The sequence below is a fragment of the Salmo salar genome, chromosome ssa14 (genome assembly GCF_905237065.1).
Source record: "Salmo salar chromosome ssa14, Ssal_v3.1, whole genome shotgun sequence".
Taxonomy (NCBI): Eukaryota; Metazoa; Chordata; class Actinopteri; order Salmoniformes; family Salmonidae; genus Salmo; species Salmo salar.
In genome coordinates, this window is record NC_059455.1 from 34,931,890 (window position 1) to 34,953,678 (window position 21,789).

Genomic DNA, 21,789 nt, shown 5'->3' on the forward strand with positions numbered 1-21,789 from the left:
TCAATATTGTATGACAAGACCGAGCAAAAACAGGTGCGCAACAGATGTACCTGTCACAACAGTATCAATACCCTGGTCATTGTTTGCTCAATTTCACCTTGGATTTCCAAAATATCCATGTTTAAGCAGGAAAAATGACTAAACTAAGAACAGTGGCTAATCATTAATCCTGTTGTTAGTCTTTCACATTTGTGTAGGCCTGCAGCGCATTGGTAAAGTATTTTAGCCTTATTCTAAAATGGATTCAATAGTTTTTTCCCCCTCATCAATCTGCACACAATACCCCATAATGACAAAGCAAAAACAGGTTTTTGGAAAATGTTGCAAATGTATAACAAAAATAATTACGTAAAAATTACATTTACGTAAGTATTCAGACCCTTTACTCAGTACTTTGTTGAAGCACCTTTGACAGCGATTACAGCCTCAAGTTTTTTGGGGTATGACACTAATCTTGGCACACTTGTATTTGGGGAGTTTCTCCCATTCTTCTTTGCATATCCTCTCAAACTCTGTCAGGCTGGATGGGGAGCATTGCTGCACAGCTATTTTCAGGTCTCTCCAGAGATGTTAAATCGAGTTCAAGTCCAGGCTCTGTCTGGGCCACTCAAGGACATTCAGAGACTTGTCCCGAAGCCACTCCTGTGTTGTCTTGGCTGTGTGTTAGGGTCGTTGTCCTGTTGGAAGGTGATCATCCTAATCTGAGGTGCTGAGCGCTCTGGAGCAGGTTTACATCAAGGATCTCTCTGTACTTTGCTCCATTCAACCTCCCCTCAATCCTGCCTAGTCTCCCAGTCCCTGCCTCTGAAAAACATCCCCACAGCATGATGCTGCCACCACCATGCTCCACCTTAGGGATGGTATTGGCCAGGTGATGAGTGGTGCCTGGTTTCCTCCAGATGTGACGCTTGGCATTCAGGGCAAAGAGTTCAATCTTGGTTTCATCAGACCAGAGAATCTTGTTTTCTCATGGTTTGAAAGTCATCTAGGTGCCTTTTGGCAAACTCCAAGCACGCTGTCATGTGCCTTTTACTGAGGAGTGGCTTTCGTCTGGCCAGTCTACCAGAAAGGCCTGATTGGTGGAGTGCTGCAGAGATGGTTGTCCTTCTGGAAGGTTCTCCCATCTCCCCAGAGGAACTATGGGGTTCTGTCAGAGTGACCATCAGTTTCTTGGTCACCTCCCTGACCAAGGCCCTTCTCCCGCAATTGCTCAGTTTGGCCAGCTGTAGGAAGGGTCTTGGTGGTTCCAAACTTCTTCCATTTCAGAATGATGGAGGCCACTGTGTTCTTATTGACCTTCAATGCTGCAGACATCTTTTGGTACCCTTCCCCAGATCTCTGCCTCGGCGCTCTACGGAGAATTCCTTTGAAAAAGTGAAGGGGTCTGAATACTTTCAGAATGCACTGTATAAAGGAATGCTATGACTCAAAAGGTTTTAAGTGAGGAGGTCAGGCAGTGGTGGAAAAAGTACCCAACTGTCCTACTTGAGTAAAAGTAAAGATACCTTAATAGAAAATGACTCAAGTAAAATTGAAAGTCACCTGGTAAAATACTACTTGAGTAAAAGTATAAAAGTTTTTGGTTTTAAATATACTTGAGTATCAAAGTAAATTTAATTGCAAAAATATAAAGTATCAAAAGTAAAAGTATAAATCATATCAAATTACTATATAATGCAATCCAAATGGCACCATTTATTTTTTATTTTATGGATAGTCAAGGGCACACCAACACTCAGACATCATTTACAAATTAAGCATTTGTGTTTAGTGAGTCCACCAGATCAGAGGCAGTAGGGATGACCAGGGATGTTCTCTTCAAAAAGGTATGTGCATTGAAAAATGTTCCTGTCCTGTTAAGCTTTCAAAATGTAACGGGTATTTTCCTTAGTAATGTAGTGAAGTAAAAGTAGTCAAATATAAATAGCAAAGTACAGATACTCCCAAATACTACTTAAGTAGTACTTTAAAGTATTTTACACCACTGAGGTTAGGTATAGGCCTACTATAGTATGGAGACCACCGAAGTTCTGTTGGTACTGTGCTGCTTTCTGTCAGAGGCAGAGAAAGTTAATATCACCTGGCAGCAGCGCGTGCCTGACATCTGGAATGAGCTAAGACAGATGAGACATGTTGGTAGAGCAAAACTTTGAACTGAAATACACCAATGGAACTTTCTGAAGTGGAAGTCAGCCTGAAAACCAGGTGGCAGGCCTGATCAGACAGAATGAAGGTAGGGGATCTCACAGCTGCTGAACTACATTACAACTAAATAGCCTTTGTGTGGTATTGATTGGTTTTGCTTGTGTGTTTAAGCACAAGATGTTGAACTGAAAGCCATTGAGGCCAGACTACAGGCAAGTGAACACCTAGCGGAAGAACTGGAGCAAATTAAGGTAAAATATTTTGTGGATAATAGGCAGAATCTCCAGCACACCCAAAACCGATTAGTGAAGGTCCTGGAGGAAAAATGCAAAATGCCTCCGAACACTTCCAGTAAGATGCAAAATTAATTTTAATAGATGAACTTTAAGGTAGTAAACCATCAGAACAGTAGGAGAAAGGCATATTGTTTGCTCCATCTCCGCTCTACTTGAAAGCATGGGATCCTTATACTAACAATTCATTTGTTGTAGTGGAAATACTCTAGTATTTGTTTGTGATTAGCTTTTTTTGGGGTACTTCAGATTACCACAGTTGTCAAATTATTTCTGTCCGTGTTGCCTTCTGTAGAGATAAGCTCTGAAGATCGACTTAAAGCTCAGCTACTATTAAAATACACATTGATCTGACTGGAAGTGAGACTTGTTTTTAAAAATAGTGTAATTGAGTGACTTGGCTCAGGCTTCCTGTGACTGATCTGTAACAAATAACTCAGAAATGGTTGCCTTCTCTGCTAGGCCAATATAGGCCCCGCCAATCAGGACATCACCTTGACCTACAAAAACATTAAATACTGCAACGCTTACAGAAACGCATTTGCATATTTATACCATTGTAATAACCAAGACAACTGCACTGTCAGATATTTTGCAAATACAGGCATCGTCAGAGTGACAGTGAAGGTACTTCAGAGTCAATAGCAGCAGTTATGAAGCACCCATCTAGGCTGTCGTAGAAACAGCAGCTATGAATGAATATCCAAATGCTGGCGACTACAAAGACAATGGTGCTACAACTGGAAAGAGATTTACATGAGCCTTGAAACAAGTCATCTGGTTTGAGATCATGAAGTCAAGCCTATCACAGTCCATGGATTTCTGCTCTTCTCCTTTAAAGCATAGTTCACCATACAATTGCCTAAACGCTCTTGGTTTAATAAAAGCCTTCAAACCATTTACTAGCGTCGCATCAGCACAATGACCTGCTTGCAAAACAAAGTTTAAGCTCATATGGCACAGTCAGGTTTAATGTGCGTGACCTTAGGTAACAATTGAGTATAAAACCAAGAAGCTTCACATTAAAGTAATATTTATTTCTAATCAAGTGAACAGCAGCCATTCCAGAGTCAGGGCATGCGCAGTAGCTGGCTGCCCATCTCCCAGCTGGACTCAGGTTCATACCTGAAACACACAAGTACAGTTAGGCTAACATGTCAATGAAACAGAACACACACAAAAAGGAACTTTGACATGATCATTTGGGGTGTAAAAAACAAATCTGCTTAACCTCACAGGCCAGTGGTTATAAGTGGACCAAGGACAGCATTTTGAGTTAGCCCAAGTTGACCTAAAAGATAATTTAAGCATTGAAAAGGGTGGCTGGACATGACTTATTTTTTTCTGACATGGCATTCTAGTGCCCTGGGACGATAAGTAAATTCTTTCTGCACCCCACTCAAGTCATGTAATACCTGATGCTACTTCCCTTCTGAGACTTGCAGCTGGAGTCACAGCAGCTACAGAGGCTACTATGGGAGGGGTCATCAAGGAGCTCCCAACTGATTAAAAAATTAAAATTAAGTCAAAAGAGTTTAATGGCACTGTTTCTCTCCAAATGAGATACTTGGGCAAGTTCAAGTAGTCCCTCCTTTCAGAAAAAGTTGTTTAAAATTGAATCAGCATATACAATATTTTTTACCCATGCACGTAATGGCAGGCCTTCCTGCTGGTGTCAAGGCAGCTGGGGTCCCAGGCCAAAAGCTTGCAGTGTATATAGACCTGAGAAGAGATAAGGGATATTAGTGCTCATATTCAGCAGTGTCAAAATGTAAGTCCGATAAGTTTACCCACTTCTACAATGGCGAAGTTGAAAGCTTGCAGAGACAGACTTGAGGTTTGTCTTGGTTCAAACTTTGAGTTTGAAGTCATGCTATCCACAAGACATCTGATGGCAAACCACTTGACAGTGAGGAATGGTTCACCCCATGAAGCCACACAGCACAAAAGCCCAAGTCACATCCTGTATAAGCCAATTGTACATACCCCTTGGTGATGGGGTACACAGAGCCCGCCGGCTGCAGCTCTGGTGTTGCGGTGGCCACACTCCTCTAAAAGCAGCAACAAGGGCTGATGGGCCTTCTGCTCCACTGTTGCCAAGATGTGGATGAAGGAGCCAAGGGGATATTCCCTAGACTGATATGGTCCAGAGAAGTCATCTGCAGGCTACACATCATATGGGCAGTCATACATCTGTTAACGTCAAGCTTACTAGTAGTCTCAAAAACCTACCCGTTTGAGACTAACAAGTATGGGAGGTATCCAATCTACAGGCCTACAGTAAAGGAAATATATTAAACATGTAGCTGACAGTGCAAGTTCAGGGTTGGACTAGTTGTCCAGCATTAGTACACGATATAACCATTTAAGAAATATTCATTAGGGGTACACAAAAAGCCTCATCTCACCTGTCATAGGCACAAACTAGGTAAGACTGAAAGACAGTTAAGGTGAGCTTTGGGAGCAGACATAGGTAAGCTCATTCAAGTACATCAGTGTCCCCAGTCACCTGTAGTGAGGAAGGAGGGAGTTCAACAACCCTAAATCTTACCAAATACACATTGGTACATTTGCTAAAGCCTACCATCCTCCTGAAGTGAATAATTTAGTTCCACGTGGAACATGGCCTCCCCAGCAGAGACACTGAAGGGATAACAGCCTCCCAGACAGAGGAGTGAGGGATCCATCTGTGACCTGGCTGCCCTCCATCTCAGAGTGACTGAATTAGGGCCACAGTCTACTGCCATATCTGCCAGGAGAAAAAAACATCTGCTGCTTTTTGTTCTAGTACAGTTAACATTAGAAACACAATAGGCCTACATGAAAGACAAAGATGACACAAATTACCTTCTTTAACCACAATGGCAGAAAAATCCATGCATAGGAAAGCCACCGTGCAGCAAAATACAGCCATCATGATTGAATGCCGAAGTTTGGTTGGTGATGCCTATAATAATTGTCAGCAAGCAATCAAGTTAACCACGGCCATCTGTGTGTTTTGCTATGTTAACAACCTCCAGCTGCAGGCAATCAATCACTGATCTGGAAATCATTAGTATAAACTCATTCCAGTCTTGCAATGAATTATCAGATACTTATGCTGTGTTCGTAACCAAGTGGGAGTTGTTCATTTACCAGTTGTGAAGTCGTAAATACTAGTTGGATCCATTCCAGTGCTTTGAACTCATTGAGAAACGCCGATTGGCTAATGTGTCACGTCCTGACCAGTAAAGGGGTCATTTTGTTATTGAAGTTGGTCAGGATGTGGCAGGGGTGTGTTTGTTTTGTGTGTTTCGTTTTTTTGGGGATTATGTTCTATGTTAATATATTTCTATGTTTGTTCTAGTTCTTCTATTTCTGTTTAGTTTATTGGGTTAATCTAGAAAAAAGAAACGCACACCTATAAAGGCGAGGTGCTGGCTAGCGGAGTAGAACACTAGAAAATAAAGGAAAGCCTTACACTTTAAGAGCTCAGATGCAAAAATTTAATAACCAACGTTTCGACAGCGAAGCTGTCTTCATCAGGGTATCATCACAAACACTGCGAGATGAGTCATTTATATAGTGTCAAGACACACAGGTGTTTGTAATCATGGCCAAGTATGGCCTAATATCATTGGTTAACTCATATTTAAAAAATGGCATACAAAGAACATTAAAAAAGACAAACAAATGGATAGCATACGATCATAGCATTTGTAGTCTAAAATGTATCTAACAAACAATTACAATGGCAAAATCACAATAATCACAAGAATGGCTTCAGATCAAAGTCTATGTTGAGACCGAAGGGAGCAAGGGTCTTTAAATTAAAGATCCAGGCAGCCTCTCGTTTTAACAATAAATTATCAAGGTCTCCCCCTCTCCTCGGGAGGGTGACATGTTCAATGCCAATATAACGCAGAGACGAAATCGAATGGTTTGCCTCCAAAAAGTGGGCCGCAACTGGGTAAGTCAAGTTTTTGCACCTGATGGTGCTACGGTGCTCTGAGATACGTACTTTTAATTCACGCTTTGTTTTACCCCCATACTTTTTACCACAGAGACAAGTTATAAGGTAAATAACTGCCTTAGTGGAACACGTAATAACACCTTTAATTGGGATAGATTTCCCTGTTTGGGGGTGTTTGAAGGATCTACATTTATAAGTGCCATTGCATTGAGCACAGCCATTACACTTGTAATTTCCATCCAGTATGGGCGCAAATAGGCGTTGTTCAGGAATATCTTGGGGTGGTAAATCAGAGTGTACCAATTGGTCTCTGAGATTTCTGCCCCGCGAGAATACGACCAGGGGAAGATCAGAAAACACATTACCGAGACTATCATCATATTTCAGAATGTGCCAATGTTTGTGAATGATTCCTTTAATTTGTTCAGAGCACTTTGAATAGCGGGTAGTGAGAACGCAAGAGTGCGTCTTTTTGCGAGACTGACCTTGAAAAAGGTCATGTCTCGTTTTGTTTTGAATTTTCTCAATGGCAATATTAATCTGATCATTGTTGTACCCCCTCTCCTTGAACTTATCCTGAGTCTCAGCCATATTTCTGTCAATCTGATTGTTTAATACAAATTCTTTTGATTCGACAGAATTGGCTGTAGGGCAAACTATTTTTCAAGGGAAGTGGGTGACAACTATCAGCCCTCAACAAACTGTTACGATCAGTAGGTTTCCTGTAAAGATCAGTGTATAAAACATTATCTTCACACAAGATCAGAAGATCAAGAAAACTGATTTGACGTGTATCAGATTGCATAGTAAATCTCAAATGTTCAGAACAGGAGTTAAGAAAAGCATAAAACGCCTGAAGCAGTTCTGCATCACCCCTCCATAGAACAAAAATATCGTCAATATACCGTTTCCAAATAATGATGTTAGGCAAGAAAACATTTTTGAGAGGGTTGAAAATGGATTGTTTCTCCATGTAACCCACATACAAATTAGCATAGTTAGGAGCCATGGGGGATCCCATAGCAGTACCCTTCGTCTGAATAAAGAAATCATTTAGAAACATGAAATAGTTATGTGTGAGTACTATTTCAGCCAACGTTACAATGCAGGCACTGGAAGGTAGCTCATTAGGGTCACGTTGCAGAAGAAAATGTTCCATGGCTTCAATACCGCCCTCGTGTGGAATATTTGTGTATAACGACTCAACATCAAAAGTAACTAACAAGGTGTTCTCAGGGAGAGGCTCGAGAGATTCAATAATAGAGATCATACTGCTGGTGTCCTTTACAAAGGAGGGGAGCTGTTCTGCGAGTGGTCTAATAAAAAAGTCAACAAAAGTAGATAGAGGGGCCGTTACTGCATCAATGCCCGCTACAATAGGGCGCCCTGGAGGGTTTGTAACATTCTTGTGTAATTTCGGCAAAGTATAGAAAGTGGCAATTTTAGGGTGTTGAATGGCCAGAAAGTCATATTATTTTTTGGTTATCTGACCAGAATTTAAATAACCATCTAGGACAGTAAAGATAGTATTCTGAAATTGGGAAGTAGGGTCAGTTCTGAGTTTCTTGTAAAAGGTATTGTCAAGCAGTTGTCTATGACACTCATTTACATAAGCTGTCCTATCCATGAGTACAACCGACCCACCCTTATCAGCAGGACGAATAAGGACTGACGTATCGGATTGTAAATCAAGCAAAGCTTGTTTTTCATCCTTAGATAAATTATGGAAAGATTTGAAGTCCTGTTTATTCTTAAGGAGATGAGCAACATCTTTTTCAACAAGTCTGCAATATGTCTCGATAGAGTAATTGCGATTGGCTGGAGGTACAAAATAACTCTTGCTTCTAAAATGAGTTGGAGTATGTACAGGTAAGTAACCTACTGGTTCAATAGAAGTGTCAGGATTGGGGGAGCTAAAGTATTCCCTTAAACGGATGTTTCTAAAAAAAAATTGAACATGTCTACCTTAACGTCAAAATCGTTACACTGTGTTGTAGGCACAAAAGATAACCCTTTATTAAGCAAAGAGACATGGGCAGGGCTCAATATCTTGCTTGATAAATTAAAGACACTCAGTCCCGTGGGTTCTGGGACCGTGTGAACGGTCTCCTCTGCCTCTGATAGTCGTTTCTTCTTACCCCGTCGGGTGCGGCATCTCGTCGATGCGCGTGCCTGCGGCCACCCGCGCCCTTCCGTTGGCCCAGTCTCTCGTTGAATAAAAAAACTGCCACTGGAAGCCGATGAGGCGCTAGTTGTAGAGTGTTGGTCAGACGGGGGTGGATCAAAGTAAGTGTCATCACTCCTGCGTCTGCCATGGGGAGGAGCAGGACCTCCTTTGTCAGGGTTTCTCCAAAAGTAGACTTTATCCTCGGCCTTGTCTTTTTTGTCTTGGTTGAATTTCTTGATTTTAAGTTCCTTTATTTCTGTAGACAGCTTGTCCTGGAGCGCTTGGTTAGTTTTCATCAGTTCATTGAATATGCCATCATCATTAACAGCTATTTGTAGAGCTGTGCGTTTGTCTTTAATCGTATTATCCATTTCACTAAAATCCTTTTTCAACTGGTCAACAATTAATGTCATTAAATCAATAGAGCACTTGTTCAGGATGGCACACCAGCGCTCACAGAAATCATCTGTGCGCTGTCCCAATGATGGCTCTTTTTGCCACCTGAGTCCCCGTGGAATAATGCCTTGACGCACGTAATCACTACGAGTGACTGTATGTAAATGCATTCTCGTCTGGCGCTTAGATAAATGTAACAGTTATTTCGAGAGGTCAGAATTACCTCCCGGCATGTCAAAAAGGGACTCCGAAACAATGATTTTATCACGCTCCTTTAGGCTATATTCAAAGTAATCTTGTTTGGGTCTGTGACCAGTGTCAGGAAAATAATTGTCATTCGGCATCGTATTAGAGCTTTTTAGTCGATAGGGTGCTGTTAACTGGGTAACAGAACAATCTAGAAAAAAGAAACGCACACCTATAAAGGCGAGGTGCTATCCATTTGTTTGTCTTTTTGTATGTTCTTTGTATGCCATTTTTTAAAATATGAGTTAACCAATGATATTAGGCCATACTTGGCCATGATTACAAACACCTGTGTGTCTTGACACTATATAAATGACTCATCTCGCAGTGTTTGTGATGATACCCTGATGAAGACAGCTTCGCTGTCAACGTTGGTTATTACATTTTTGCATCTGAGCTCTTAGAGTGTGCGGCTTTCCTTTATTTTCTAGTTTATTGGGTTGACCTTCAATTGGAGACAGCTGTTCCTCGTTGCCTCTTATTGAAGGTCCTATTTAGTAGGGGTGTTTTGCCATGGGTTTTTTGGGTAGTTGTTCCGTGTATAGCTGTGTAGCCTTACAGGACTATTTTTGTCGTTGTTTGTTATTTTTGTTCTAAGTGTTCACATTTGACAAAATAAAAAGGAAGATGAGCATGCCTTGGTCAACTTTGTACGACGCTCCTGACATAATGGCCAACAAACTGCATAAACGATAAAAGTCATGCTTGTAAACAAACTGTAGTGTTAAAAAAACATATTAATAGATTGCTTTTATAAGTAATGTTTTGTTGTTGCATTTAACTGAAGAAAATTCTGTTATTGAGGTAATTTTCATGGTAGATAACATCAGAGGTCAGCATGTGGGAGCTCAGGATGATAGACAAGTTTCCCACTAGTAATTACCAGTTGGAGGCCCGTTCAAGTGGAATCTTCCCAGTCATATATGGTGAATTACCACTTGGTTAGTGAACACAGCATTAGGTTGCGATCCCTTGCTCAGACAGTACATGCATCAACCAATGAGTGTGTCAGGAACCAGATTGCTATAACATATGTGGTTAGCTGATACTTATCCAGGCGTTGTAAGATCTGGCATGCCTCAGCAAAGCCTGGTCAGAGGAACACACCCTTAATCTTGTGCCAATAAAACTGATTGTGGTTTCTATGGCTGCGTTTACACAAGCATCCCAATTCTGATCTTTTGCCCAAAATCTGATCTAATTGAGCAAAAGGCCAATGAGTGGGAAAAGACCAGAATTGGGCTGCCTGTTTAAACGCAGTCATATCTGTCTTATCAGATCAGTAGGCAGGTTTCCATTGACCCAGGCTTATTCAGCAAAAGCAATGTTTCAAAAAATATCATTGCTACAAGTGTAGAAATGGCAGATATAGGATACATTTTCTGAAGATTGACACAATTTTTATTTGGGCAAACTTCTTGCATGATGGAAACTGTGTTTTTTTTCAAATAAACGATGATTCACAAATAATTCTGAAGGTAGAACATCATCCAGCAGGTCTAACTATAAAGTTCCACTGCATTTATTTAGAAATGCCTACTGCTTGCAAAATCATTTTTTTCTGCTATAAAATGTTTTATTTGCAGGACAAGGATTGTCCAGACTTTCAAGAATGCCTGAATTGCTTTGGCTTGCTTTTATGGTTGACTGGATGGATGCAAGTTTCACCGTTCAATTTTTTCAGATCTAGAGGAGTGCAATTATAATATGGCATGAGACAATTATTGCATTCTGTCCATGCTGGCTTTCGAGGGCTACCTGAGACATGAAACAGATAGGTGGCAGTGCATACAGGCTGTCTCAAATGTATTAATTCGCATTTTTAGCAATTTTTTTGAAAACGCACCGTAGCAGGAAATTCAATTGTCGAGACTATTTGTTTATGTCAACTTTCTAAATGTAATTTTTTTAAACAAAAAAATCACTGGAAAAGTAATGGAATAGCTAGTGATCTCATGGAAGGAAGAAAGCAATACTGCATTTCCAGAGTATTTGAACAGGTACAGAAAGAGACTTAAGCTTGTTTGGAATTGGAACTTTCCCATTTCTTACTCATCGCTTAGAAGTGTTGTAAATTCAACATCAAATCAACTGGGATATAGGGTACTATGGGGCGAGACGCACCCTGGGGTAAGACGTGCCCTCCCCCCTGTAACTCACAACAACAACAACAAAAATCAACAGTTCCTCTGGCTGCCGCTATTCTTGATCAACTACAAATGTCCTCTGTTTCAACATTTTTGAAGTCATTCCATCAAAACAATTGAGTTTAATTATTTATAATTTAGAAAAAGTTGCAGATATATTCCAATGAAGTTAGATACATACATGTAAGGAAGCCTTAAGATAAATCATCCATTTGTTTAAAGAGCAGCATTTTGATTGTTTTTTTAGTAAAGTAGTAATACGTTAGCTTAGTATGTTGAGGGCAGGAATCCGCCTGCCACACCAATGCGGCAAGATATCTCTATGGTTGATCATTTGTTTCTAGCTGTAATTTAGGCACTGGCTAGCCAAGTTAGCTAGCTAGCAACCTCACCAGCAGAAAGTCTGAGGTGAAATAAATGCTAGCCAGCTAGTTAGCATAATATGTCTATCATAGCCAGCTAATCCCCCAGTTAGCAGGAATAGGGGTTAGGGTCAGAATAGGTTCAGTTCTCCACCGTTCCTAAGATAATTCTGGTTTATTTTTAGATGAGTTAACAAGAAAATATCTGATTGTGAGGCTATGGCGAAGAGGCGCTTCGTTGTGCCCTGAATGCTATTGAACATAGGCAGGGCATTAAGGCAGCTGCCCGGGCTTTTAATGTGCCACCCAAAACCCTGAGGTGCCACTGAGACAAGCAGGTCAAATCCCAGGCCACGGCCATTTGGGTGGGTAACCAGTCTTTCATTGGTTCTTTAGAATGAGACCTGGTGTGTCATACCCCAAAAATGGAAAGAGCCCTGGGATGTCCGAAAACTTACTTTTGACCTGGCGGAGAGGATGGGAATCCAAAACACATTGAATAAGGAAAGGCAGTTGGCAGGCATAGACTGGTTTTAACAGTTTTATGTAGCGGCACCCAGGATTAGCCATCCGTATATCCCACAAGCAACCAGTCTGGCTCAAGCTGAAGGCTTCACACCCACCATGACCTCTACCCCTGCCACAACTTCCACCCCACAGGTCTCCAGTGACCTTCCTCCAAATGTTGGTAAGAAAGGGAAACGTCAGCACACATTTGAGGAAATATAGTAGCAGTGTATTTTATTTAACTAGGCAAGTCAGTAGAGAACAAATTCTTATTTACAATGACCACCTACCCCGGCCAAACCCTAACAACGCTGGGCCAAATTGTGCGCCACCCTACGGGACTCCCAATCACGGCCGGTTGAACCAGGGTCTAGTGACGCCTCTCGCACTGAAATGCAGTGCCTTAGACCGCTGCGCCACTCGGGAGCCCATTATAATTGAACCAATAGTCATGAGTTCCTGTTCAAAAGTACCAGGTCTACAAACAGTGGCCATATTGGAGTCGCCCCCAGGCCAAGGAAAATGCCAAGTCAGCTACAGTCGACATCGTCACCCCACAAGAGGTTCCTGGAGGACAAGGCAAAAAAAAAAAAAAAAGCAAAGGCAGAACGAAACCCGTGACGCTTGTTCTGTTACCGGATACAGTGCAAATACTGGGCTCATGAGCTATGCTGAAATTTAACTGGGGTGGGATTCATTTGTGACCTGTCAGAGGGGAAATGCCAGTGTTATGAAATGTTTAATCAGTTATATTCCAATGAATGTGCCAAAAATATTAAACTGATGGAAACAGTTTAATCTTGAACTGCTGGGATTTTAAATCTTGCCTTAGTCTAGTTAAACTGAACATAAGCGTTAGAAAGGTACGCATTTTTGCAGGTGATGTATGAAAGGCACTGAAACCAAGGCATAATCTTTGGGGTAAATTCCCCTGATGGGCACTTGCTTAAAAAAATAAAATAATTACATTTGAACTAAAATGTAAACTGCTGCCATTTTCCTGGATTGTTACCTAAGCATGGCCATCAGCCACCTACAAGCTCTAAACTTGGCTTGTGTCAATTTGATCTTGGGGTGGGCTACTGCTGAAAAAGTATAGCCAACAATAACCAGGTTCACTTATGACAATCTTTCAAATAGCTTTACCATTGCATGAACACCTGCTGTGACTATCATTAGCAAACTAATTATGCCAAGAGAAGAAAGTGTTACAGTTCAAGAGTAAAAAGGACACTGGGTAGTCCAGAACAAAGTCGCAAAACACTGAGCACTCACATTGTGATCATCTTCTTACAACCAGATGGTCACCTCTTGGCTATTTTGTGTAGATACCGGCTCTGCACTACTGGATTTAGGGTACAGCTCATCAGGATCATAGCATTTTGACAACCATTAGAGACAAAAACCATTGTAAAGTACTCATTTTATTGAAACATGCTAAAGTCAAAGGACTTCAAATCCATACTGGGTTGTAGTTTCCACCACTTCTCTAAATGTACTGTGATGCACACCCTTCAGGCCACCAACAATTAGATGGCTGTGGAGACAGAAAAGACAGCCATCCCTGTAACAGGTTGAAGAATTGTTAGTAACATGCATCTCATTGCCGTTGGGGGATGTTACAGTAAAATGACCGCCAATAACCAGCACACACACACACACCTGACAAGCAAAGTGTTCCAGACCATTACACCAACCAGTCAACTGAACACAGAACACAATGACAGATGAGTAGGTTACAGGTTCAAGTTCATTTGGCATCAAATCTGATACATTTCTAAATGTAAACTATAGTCTTCAATGCCAAAATCACCAACCTTGTTTTACAGTAGGATATTTTACAAATTCACTGGGGATCCGGGTTTCAGAGTATTCCACTATTGTGAGCGGTCCAAGAACAGAGTTTTGAACCAGGCCCTGGGGTCCTGAGAAAAAAAAAATGAATTACTTCAAGCTGCATTCCCATCAGAAACTCAAGAGTGATCAGCTCAAATGAATATGGAACTAAACAGTTCATTCAGGCTTGAAATGAAGTGCCTCAAAATACCTGAATCCACACCCCTCTTCAACCGAGGCTTGCAACTCGAGTCACAGCACTTGCAGAGGTCACTTTGAGACGGGTCATCCAGCAGCTCCCATCTATGAATAAAAAAAGTTGGCTGTTGCATTGGCACTAACGTCATTATGGTCCAATGTTAAAGAATGTGACCAATACTTACTCTCCAGTCTCTTTAATGTAGTGGCAGGCCTTCTTTTCTATATCAAAAACCTCAGGGTCCCATGCAACAAGCTTACAATGAATATACACCTGGGGTGAAAGAGAACAGTCAAGAGCTACAGTATGAAAACAACCCAGTCATACCGAGAACTTGTGGTCCACTCACTTCCTCGCCTAGGGCAAACTTGAAGGACTGCAGGTAAAGCAGAATAGCAGACGAGTGGTACCTAGGCAGGAACCTGGAGTTCCCCGTCTTCCCATCAGCAAGGCAACTGAAAATGCATTGTGCAATGAGCAGACAAACAGAACTTCCATCCAGCAAATAATCTAACTTTAAAATGTATTCCATACTTTAATGGGATGAATCCCCCCAGTGCACATTTTGGCTTTCGCCCTAGCACTACACTGCAGATTCAAATAATCAAAGCTTGATGACGAGTTGGTCATTTGAGTAGGCTGTGTAGTGCTAGGCAGTCAAAAACCAAAACATGGCCATAGCCAGGTCTGGTACATACCCCTTGTTGGTGATGATGGGGTACACCAGGCTCGCAGACTGCAGTTCTGGTGTTGTGGCCGCCACACACTCCTCCAAGAGCAGCAGCAAGGGCTGATGGTCCTTCTGATCCACTGCTGCCCAGATGGGGATGAAAGAGCCCAGGGGAAACAGGCTGGTCTTAGCCAGACCAGTAAGGTCTTCTACATGCAACAGAGAGGGGAAGGGGCGCAATGCTCATACGTACTGTACAGCCACAGGTTTCAACTAGCTTTGGGCAGTGTCCTCTGCTAGGAATTTCTTTACCAGGTAAGTTGACTGAACATATTCTTACAATAATTGATGTTGTATGAGTCACTCACCATTGAGGAGTGCCATGTGGAAAACCAATCCTCCATGACCCTCAGCACTACCATAGGCAGGGATAAGGAATGGGGGAATCCACCCCTCAGGTCTACAAACAAGGGGGAATGTTTGGTTTAATAATGAAGGTGGCGAAGGCTTAGGAAGATTTGATTCCAACACCATAGCTACAGTACACTACACCCAATAGAGCCCTAAAACGCAACTCAGTTCCACTGCATTTTGTTAGTCATTCCCCTCTAGTCAGGGACTGATTTAGACCTGGGACACCAGGTGTGTGCAATTAATGATAAAGTAGAACCGAAAGACAGCAGGCGCCAGACCTCTTAGGGTAAGAGTTGAGTACCCCTGGCATAGATGGTTACCTTATGTAAACACACTTAATATGGTGACTAATAGCAGCAGGTTTGGGCTTTCGGTCAGGTCTGTAAGTCAGGTTGGTTGAATAGATGTGTTTTTTGCCAGTCACCTAGGGAACAGAAGGAGAAGCATTAGTCGTCACAGGATTCAAAATGGCATACATTGGGTCAAGAGTCAGACATTACCCGTTTCTTGATGGCACAGCCATTGAGGTTGTAGTGGAATGTCGCCATCCCTTCTCCCGTGGGTAGAACAGAAAATGTGGACGGAACACAGTGTCCAAGGAAAAGACGGGCAGCATTTTCAACCAGCTCTGGACTGACCTTCCATGTCACTTTAATGGAGTGTTTCTCACAATCCACATTAAAATCTAAAAATATAAATTTGATAATGTCATCATTCACATCTCAAGGGTCAGCATGCGATAAGTAGCCTATTCAAGTTAACATGGTCTCAGCGCTGCGTAATCATATTATGCGTTCATTATTAGACGTACCTTCATTGGCAGCGCTTGCTGCTACAACAGCCAAAACAATTGCACATTGCCAAAGGAGAGACATGACTGAATGATCTAGGAGTGCCTACAAACTACAAATATTTATGGACCAATTGATCCTAATCATCTTAATTCTGAACACCTGTGAGAGGTCAAGGAGCGATAATTATAGACCTAAAAACTTACCAACGTCATCAGTTTTGGTATTTCCTGGTCTGAAAACATCCTTGAATTTTTATGGGTTTTAAAAGTAAAAATTGTAATAGTCACATCTTTTCCCCATAAAGTAGTCTGCAAAGCGGAACCTATGTCTCACAAAACACGATGGACGGACGGAATAGTGACTTACACAGGAAATAAAGTTGAATCAAAAAGATTGAACAATCTGGTTTGCTCAATTTGACAGTACCACACTAAGTGTGGATTAGGTATTTTTTTACATCGATTTAAAGCGTATTTTATGCGACAGTCAAAATGCTGATCAAGGTTAAGGTAAGACCAGCTATTTAATTGGTGGCCAAGTCCGCTAGTTTACATAATCAAATCAAATCAAATGTATTTATATAGCCCTTCGTACATCAGCTGATATCTCAAAGTGCTGTACAGAAACCCAGCCTAAAACCCCAAACAGCAAGCAATGCATGTGAAAGAGGCACGGTGGCTAGGAAAAACTCCCTAGGAAAAACTCCCTAGAAAGGCCAAAAAACCTAGGAAGAAACCTAGAGAGGAACCAGGCTATGAGGGGTGGCCAGTCCTCTTCTGGCTGTGCCGGGTGGATATTATAACAGAACATGGTCAAGATGTTAAAATGTTCATAAATGACCAGCATGGTCAAATAATAATAATCATAGTAGTTGTCGAGGGTGCAACAAGCACGTCCGGTGAACAGGTCAGGGTTCCATAGCCGCAGGCAGAACAGTTGAAACTGGAGCAGCAGCACGGCCAGGTGGACTGGGGACAGCAAGGAGTCATCATGCCAGGTAGTCCTGAGGCATGGTCCTAGGGCTCAGGTCCTCCGAGAGAAAGAAAGAAAGAAAGAAAGAAAGAAAGAAAGAGAGAAAGAGAGAATTAGAGAGAGCATATTTAAATTCACACAGGACACCGGATAAGACAAGAGAAATACTCCAGATGTAACAGACTGACCCTAGCCCCCCGACACATAAACTACTGCAGCATAAATACTGGAGGCTGAGACAGGAGGGATCAGAAGACACTGTGGCCCCATCCGATGATACCCCCGGACAGGGCCAAACAGGCAGGATATAACCCCACCCACTTTGCCAAAGCACAGCCCCCACACCACTAGAGGGATGTCTCCAACCACCAACTTACTGTCCTAAGACAAGGCCGAGTATAGCCCACAAAGATCTCCGCCACGGCACAACCCAAGGGGGGGGGGGGGGGCACCAACCCAGACAGGAAGACCACGTCAGTGACTCAACCCACTCAAGTGACGTACCCCTCCCATGGACGGCATGGAAGAACACCAGTAAGGCAGTGACTCAGCCCCTGTAATAGGGTTAGAGGCAGAGAATTCCAGTGGAGAGAGGGGAACCGGCAAGGCAGAGACAGCAAGGGCGGTTCGTTGCTCCAGCCTTTCCGTTCACCTTCACACCCCTGGGCCAGACTATACTTAATCATAGGACCTACTGAAGAGATGTGTCTTCAGTAAAGACTTAAAGGTTGAGACTGAGTCTACGTCTCTCACATGGGTAGGCAGACCATTCCATAAAAATGGAGCTCTATAGGAGAAAGCCCTACCTCCAGCCGTTTGCTTAGAAATTCTAGGGACAATTAGGAGGCCTGCGTCTTGTGACCGTAGCGTACGTGTGGGTATGTACGGCAGGACCAAATCGGAAAGATAGGTAGGAGCAAGCCCATGTAATGCTTTGTAGGTTAGCAGTAAAACCTTGAAATCAGCCCTTGCCTTAACAGGAAGCCAGTGTAGAGAGGCTAGCACTGGAGTAATATGATACATTTTTTTGGTTCTAGTCAGGATTCTAGCAGCCGTATTTAGCACTAACTGAAGTTTCTTTAGTGCTTTATCCGGGTAGCCGGAAAGTAGAGCATTGCAGTAGTCCAGCCTAGAAGTAACAAAAGCATGGATACATTTTTCTGCATCATTTTTGGACAGAAAGTTTCTGATTTTTGCAATGTTACGTAGATGGAAAAAAGCTGTCCTTGAAACAGTCTTGATATGTTCTTCAAAAGAGAGATCAGGGTCCAGAGTAACGCCGAGGTCCTTCACAGTTTTATTTGAGACGACTGTACAACCATCCAGATTGATTGTCAGATTCAACAGAAGATCTCTTTGTTTCTTGTGACCTAGAACAAGCATCTCTGTTTTGTCCGAGTTTAAAAGTAGAAAGTCTGCAGCCATCCACTTCTTTATGTCTGAAACACAGGCTTCTAGCGAGGGCAATTTTGGGGCTTCACCATGTTTCATTGAAATGTACAGCTGTGTGTCGTCCGCATAGCAGTGAAATGTAACATTATGTTTTCGAATGACATCCCCAAGAGGTAAAATATATAGTGAAAACAATAGTGGTGCTAAAACGGAACCTTGAGGAACACCGACATTTACAATTGATTTGTCAGAGGACAAACCATTCACAGAGACAAACTGATATCTTTCCGACAGATAAGATCTAAACCAGGCCAGAACTTGTCCATGTAGACCAATTTGGGTTTCCAATCTCTCCAAAAGAATGTGGTGATCGATGGTATCAAAAGCAGCACTAAGATCTAGGAGCACGAGGACAGATGCAGAGCCTCGGTCTGACGTCATTAAAAGGTAATTTACCACCTTCACAAGTGCAGTCTCAGTGCTATGATGGGGTCTAAAACCAGACTGAAGCGTTTCGTATACATTGTTTGTCTTCAGGAAGGCAGTGAGTTGCTGCGCAACAGCTTTTTCAAATTTTTTTGAGAGGAATGGAAGATTCGATATAGGCCGATAGTTTTTTATAATTTCTGGGTCAAGATTCGGCTTTTTCAAGAGAGGCTTTATTACTGCCACTTTTAGTGAGCTTGGTACACATCCGGTGGATAGAGAGCCGTTTATTATGTTCAACATAGGAGGGCCAAGCACAGAAAGCAGCTCTTTCAGTAGTTTAGTTGCAATAGGGTCCAGTATGCAGCTTGAAGGTTTAGAGGCCATGATTATTTCCATCATTGTGTCAAGAGATATAGTACTAAAGCACTTTAGTGTCTCCCTTGATCCTAGGTCCTGGCAGGGTTGTGCAGACTCAGGACAACGGAGCTTTGGAGGAATACTCAGATTTAAGGAGGAGTCTGTAATTTGCTTTCTAATGATCATGATCTTTTCCTCAAAGAAGTTCATGAATTCATCACTGCTGAAGTGAGAGCCATCCTCTCTTGGGGAATGCTGCTTTTTAGTTAACTTTGCGACAGTATCAAAAAGAAATTTCGGATTGTTCTTATTTTCCTCAATTAAGTTGGAAAAATAGGATGATCGAGCAGCAGTGAGGGCTCTTCGATACTGCACGGTACTGTCTTTCCAAGCTAGTCGGAAGACTTCCAGTTTGGTGTGGCGCCATTTCCGTTCCAATTTTCTGTAAGCTTGCTTCAGAGCTCGTGTATTTTCTGTATACCAGGGAGCTAGTTTCTTATGACAAATGTTTTTAGTTTTTAGGGGTGCAACTGCATCTAGGGTATTGCGCAAGGTTAAATTGAGTTCCTCGGTTAGGTGGTTAACTGTTTTTTGTCCTCTGACGTCCTTGGGTAGGCAGAGGGAGTCTGGAAGGGCATCAAGGAATCTTTGGGTTGTCTGAGAATTTATAGCACGACAATTACCTCACTCTGGTTAGGAGACACTGGACAAGATGTCACTTCATCTTCAAGTACAGGCATCTGGACATGTGTGACCACCTGTCTCACAGCAGCAGGGTGCTTTGACCTGGTCAACATTTGGGCTTTCATTTCAGACTAATACTTATCTAGACGTTCTTGTATCTCAGCTGCTGTCCACCTATCAGCTTTTTTGAACTTTAAATCTGCAGAAAGAGAAGGATCTGGGCAGTGTTTCACAAACATCATCATTACCTCTCGGCTGGAGTCCTCGGTGCTCCGACCCTGCCTCCTCAAACACTCGTCGGCCACATCTAATGCCTTGTTCAACCGGATCCAGTCCTCCATGGCAATTTTCTCCTAGTACTGGCAAAGTGTTATAAAGATCGGCAAGAGGCATGGATGAATATGTCAACTCACTGAAATGTTGTTTCAGTATATCTATTATCACTTTGGGGTTCTCGTGAGGTTTCAGAGATGTATTGCTGCGGAGTGTTATCTTTATGACGTCTCTAGCTCTCCCCATAAGCTTGGACATGATCTCCTGCGACTGTTCTATGACCGGCACACCCCTCTTTCTCAGGTAAACGTCCATGAGTTCCTCCCATTCATGTACTGAGTACTTGTCAGACCCATCCCCTCTGAAACATAGAGGCTCTCTCACGTCTGACTGCATGACCAAGTTCATACCGAATAAATTAAGGGAGGGTGTGTCAGCGAATGTCTGGCCTGCACTGGAGCTCTGAGCATGTGCGCCGCTATCCTCCTTCCTCTCACCTTCCTTCCTAATTTGAGCTGATATAGACTGTCCTATCTGATGGGCGAGTTGTGTGATAAGATTTCCCAAGTCAGGACTGGCCACCTCTGAACTATCTGAGTGAGTGTCACTAGACATAATTACAGGAGCTGAGGGTGTGTCGTTAGGCACCCGAGTAGAGCAAAACTTTGGTGAATCTACATCTATAGTTCTAGCTGGGGTCTGAGGCAACTCCCTGGAAAACCTCCCTCTCCCAAGAACCAGTTCAAGCTCATCACCGAAGACACGTTCTCCTTTTCCAACAATATAAGTCATATTCACTATCAATATACACAAATAAAATGAAATATGTATGAACAATTTCAAATGAATCAGTTAATCTAAGAGATATACCTAACAAAACATTAGCTTTTTTCCCCCTTGCGTGTATAAGAGATTTCACTTCCAACCTATTTATAGCATAGCAACTCCCGGCGACCAAGCTGGTGTTGATCAACGACGATTCACAATGATCCACGCTGATCTGGGTCACGGCACCAATGTAACCGGTTCTGCACCGGTACCTTTCTGCATTGTGTTCTGGTAAGGTGTAGGTGGAAGATAAGGCTTTGGACACAATTCAGCCGGTTGTCTCTCTTTCAATGACTGCATGGAATGGATACAAATACAAGGCAAAAGTTACTGCTGCAGTCTGGACTCCATACAAGTATATTTGCCTCTCCTCCTCACGCTCTGAGCAAACTGAGGAGTAAGAGCATGGCTCCCGTTGATGACATCACAGCATTAACACAATTTAGAAAAGAAATACAATAAAATAATTCACTCTTGAAAGTAATGTAATACATCTTAAAATAACCTTAAAATAATAAATAAAAATAAATATGAGGGATTTTCGGTGAAATACATAAAGTATATTTTACTCCTGTTACACAGGCAATCAATCACTGATCTGGAAATCATTAGTATGAACTCATTCCAATCTTGCAATGAATTATCAGATACTTATGCTGCATTTGTAACCAAGTGGGAGATGTGAATTTACCAGTTGTGAAGTCGTAACTAGTTGGATGCATTCCC

At 42.2% G+C, this 21,789-nt stretch overlaps 1 protein-coding gene across 1 annotated transcript; it reads right to left on the reverse strand.

The window, feature by feature from the left end:
* Positions 1-13,619: 13,619 nt before the first annotated feature.
* On the reverse strand, positions 13,620-16,304 carry LOC106598348 (uncharacterized). The gene is made up of 11 exons (XM_014189392.2): positions 16,146-16,304; positions 15,835-16,019; positions 15,655-15,758; positions 15,289-15,380; positions 14,949-15,129; positions 14,600-14,705; positions 14,435-14,523; positions 14,263-14,354; positions 14,033-14,140; positions 13,878-13,919; positions 13,620-13,779 (listed from the first exon to the last, which is right to left on the reverse strand). The coding sequence occupies exons 1-10, from the start codon at positions 16,207-16,209 to the stop codon at positions 13,903-13,905; spliced, it is 1,038 nt and encodes a 345-aa protein (XP_014044867.2). The 5' UTR covers positions 16,210-16,304; the 3' UTR covers positions 13,620-13,779; positions 13,878-13,902.
* Positions 16,305-21,789: the final 5,485 nt, after the last annotated feature.

Excerpts from the sequence above, each read along its gene's own strand:
- LOC106598348 (XM_014189392.2), bottom strand. The coding sequence starts at position 16,209 with ATGTCTCTCCTTTGGCAATGTGCAATTGTTTTGGCTGTTGTAGCAGCA. Across the intron at positions 15,381-15,654 it reads ATTAAGTGTGTTTACATAAG|ACCTGAGGGGTGGATTCCCC; the intron begins GTAACCATCTAT and ends CCTTGTTTGTAG. Across the intron at positions 14,355-14,434 it reads TACATTAAAGAGACTGGAGA|ATGGGAGCTGCTGGATGACC; the intron begins GTAAGTATTGGT and ends TTTTATTCATAG.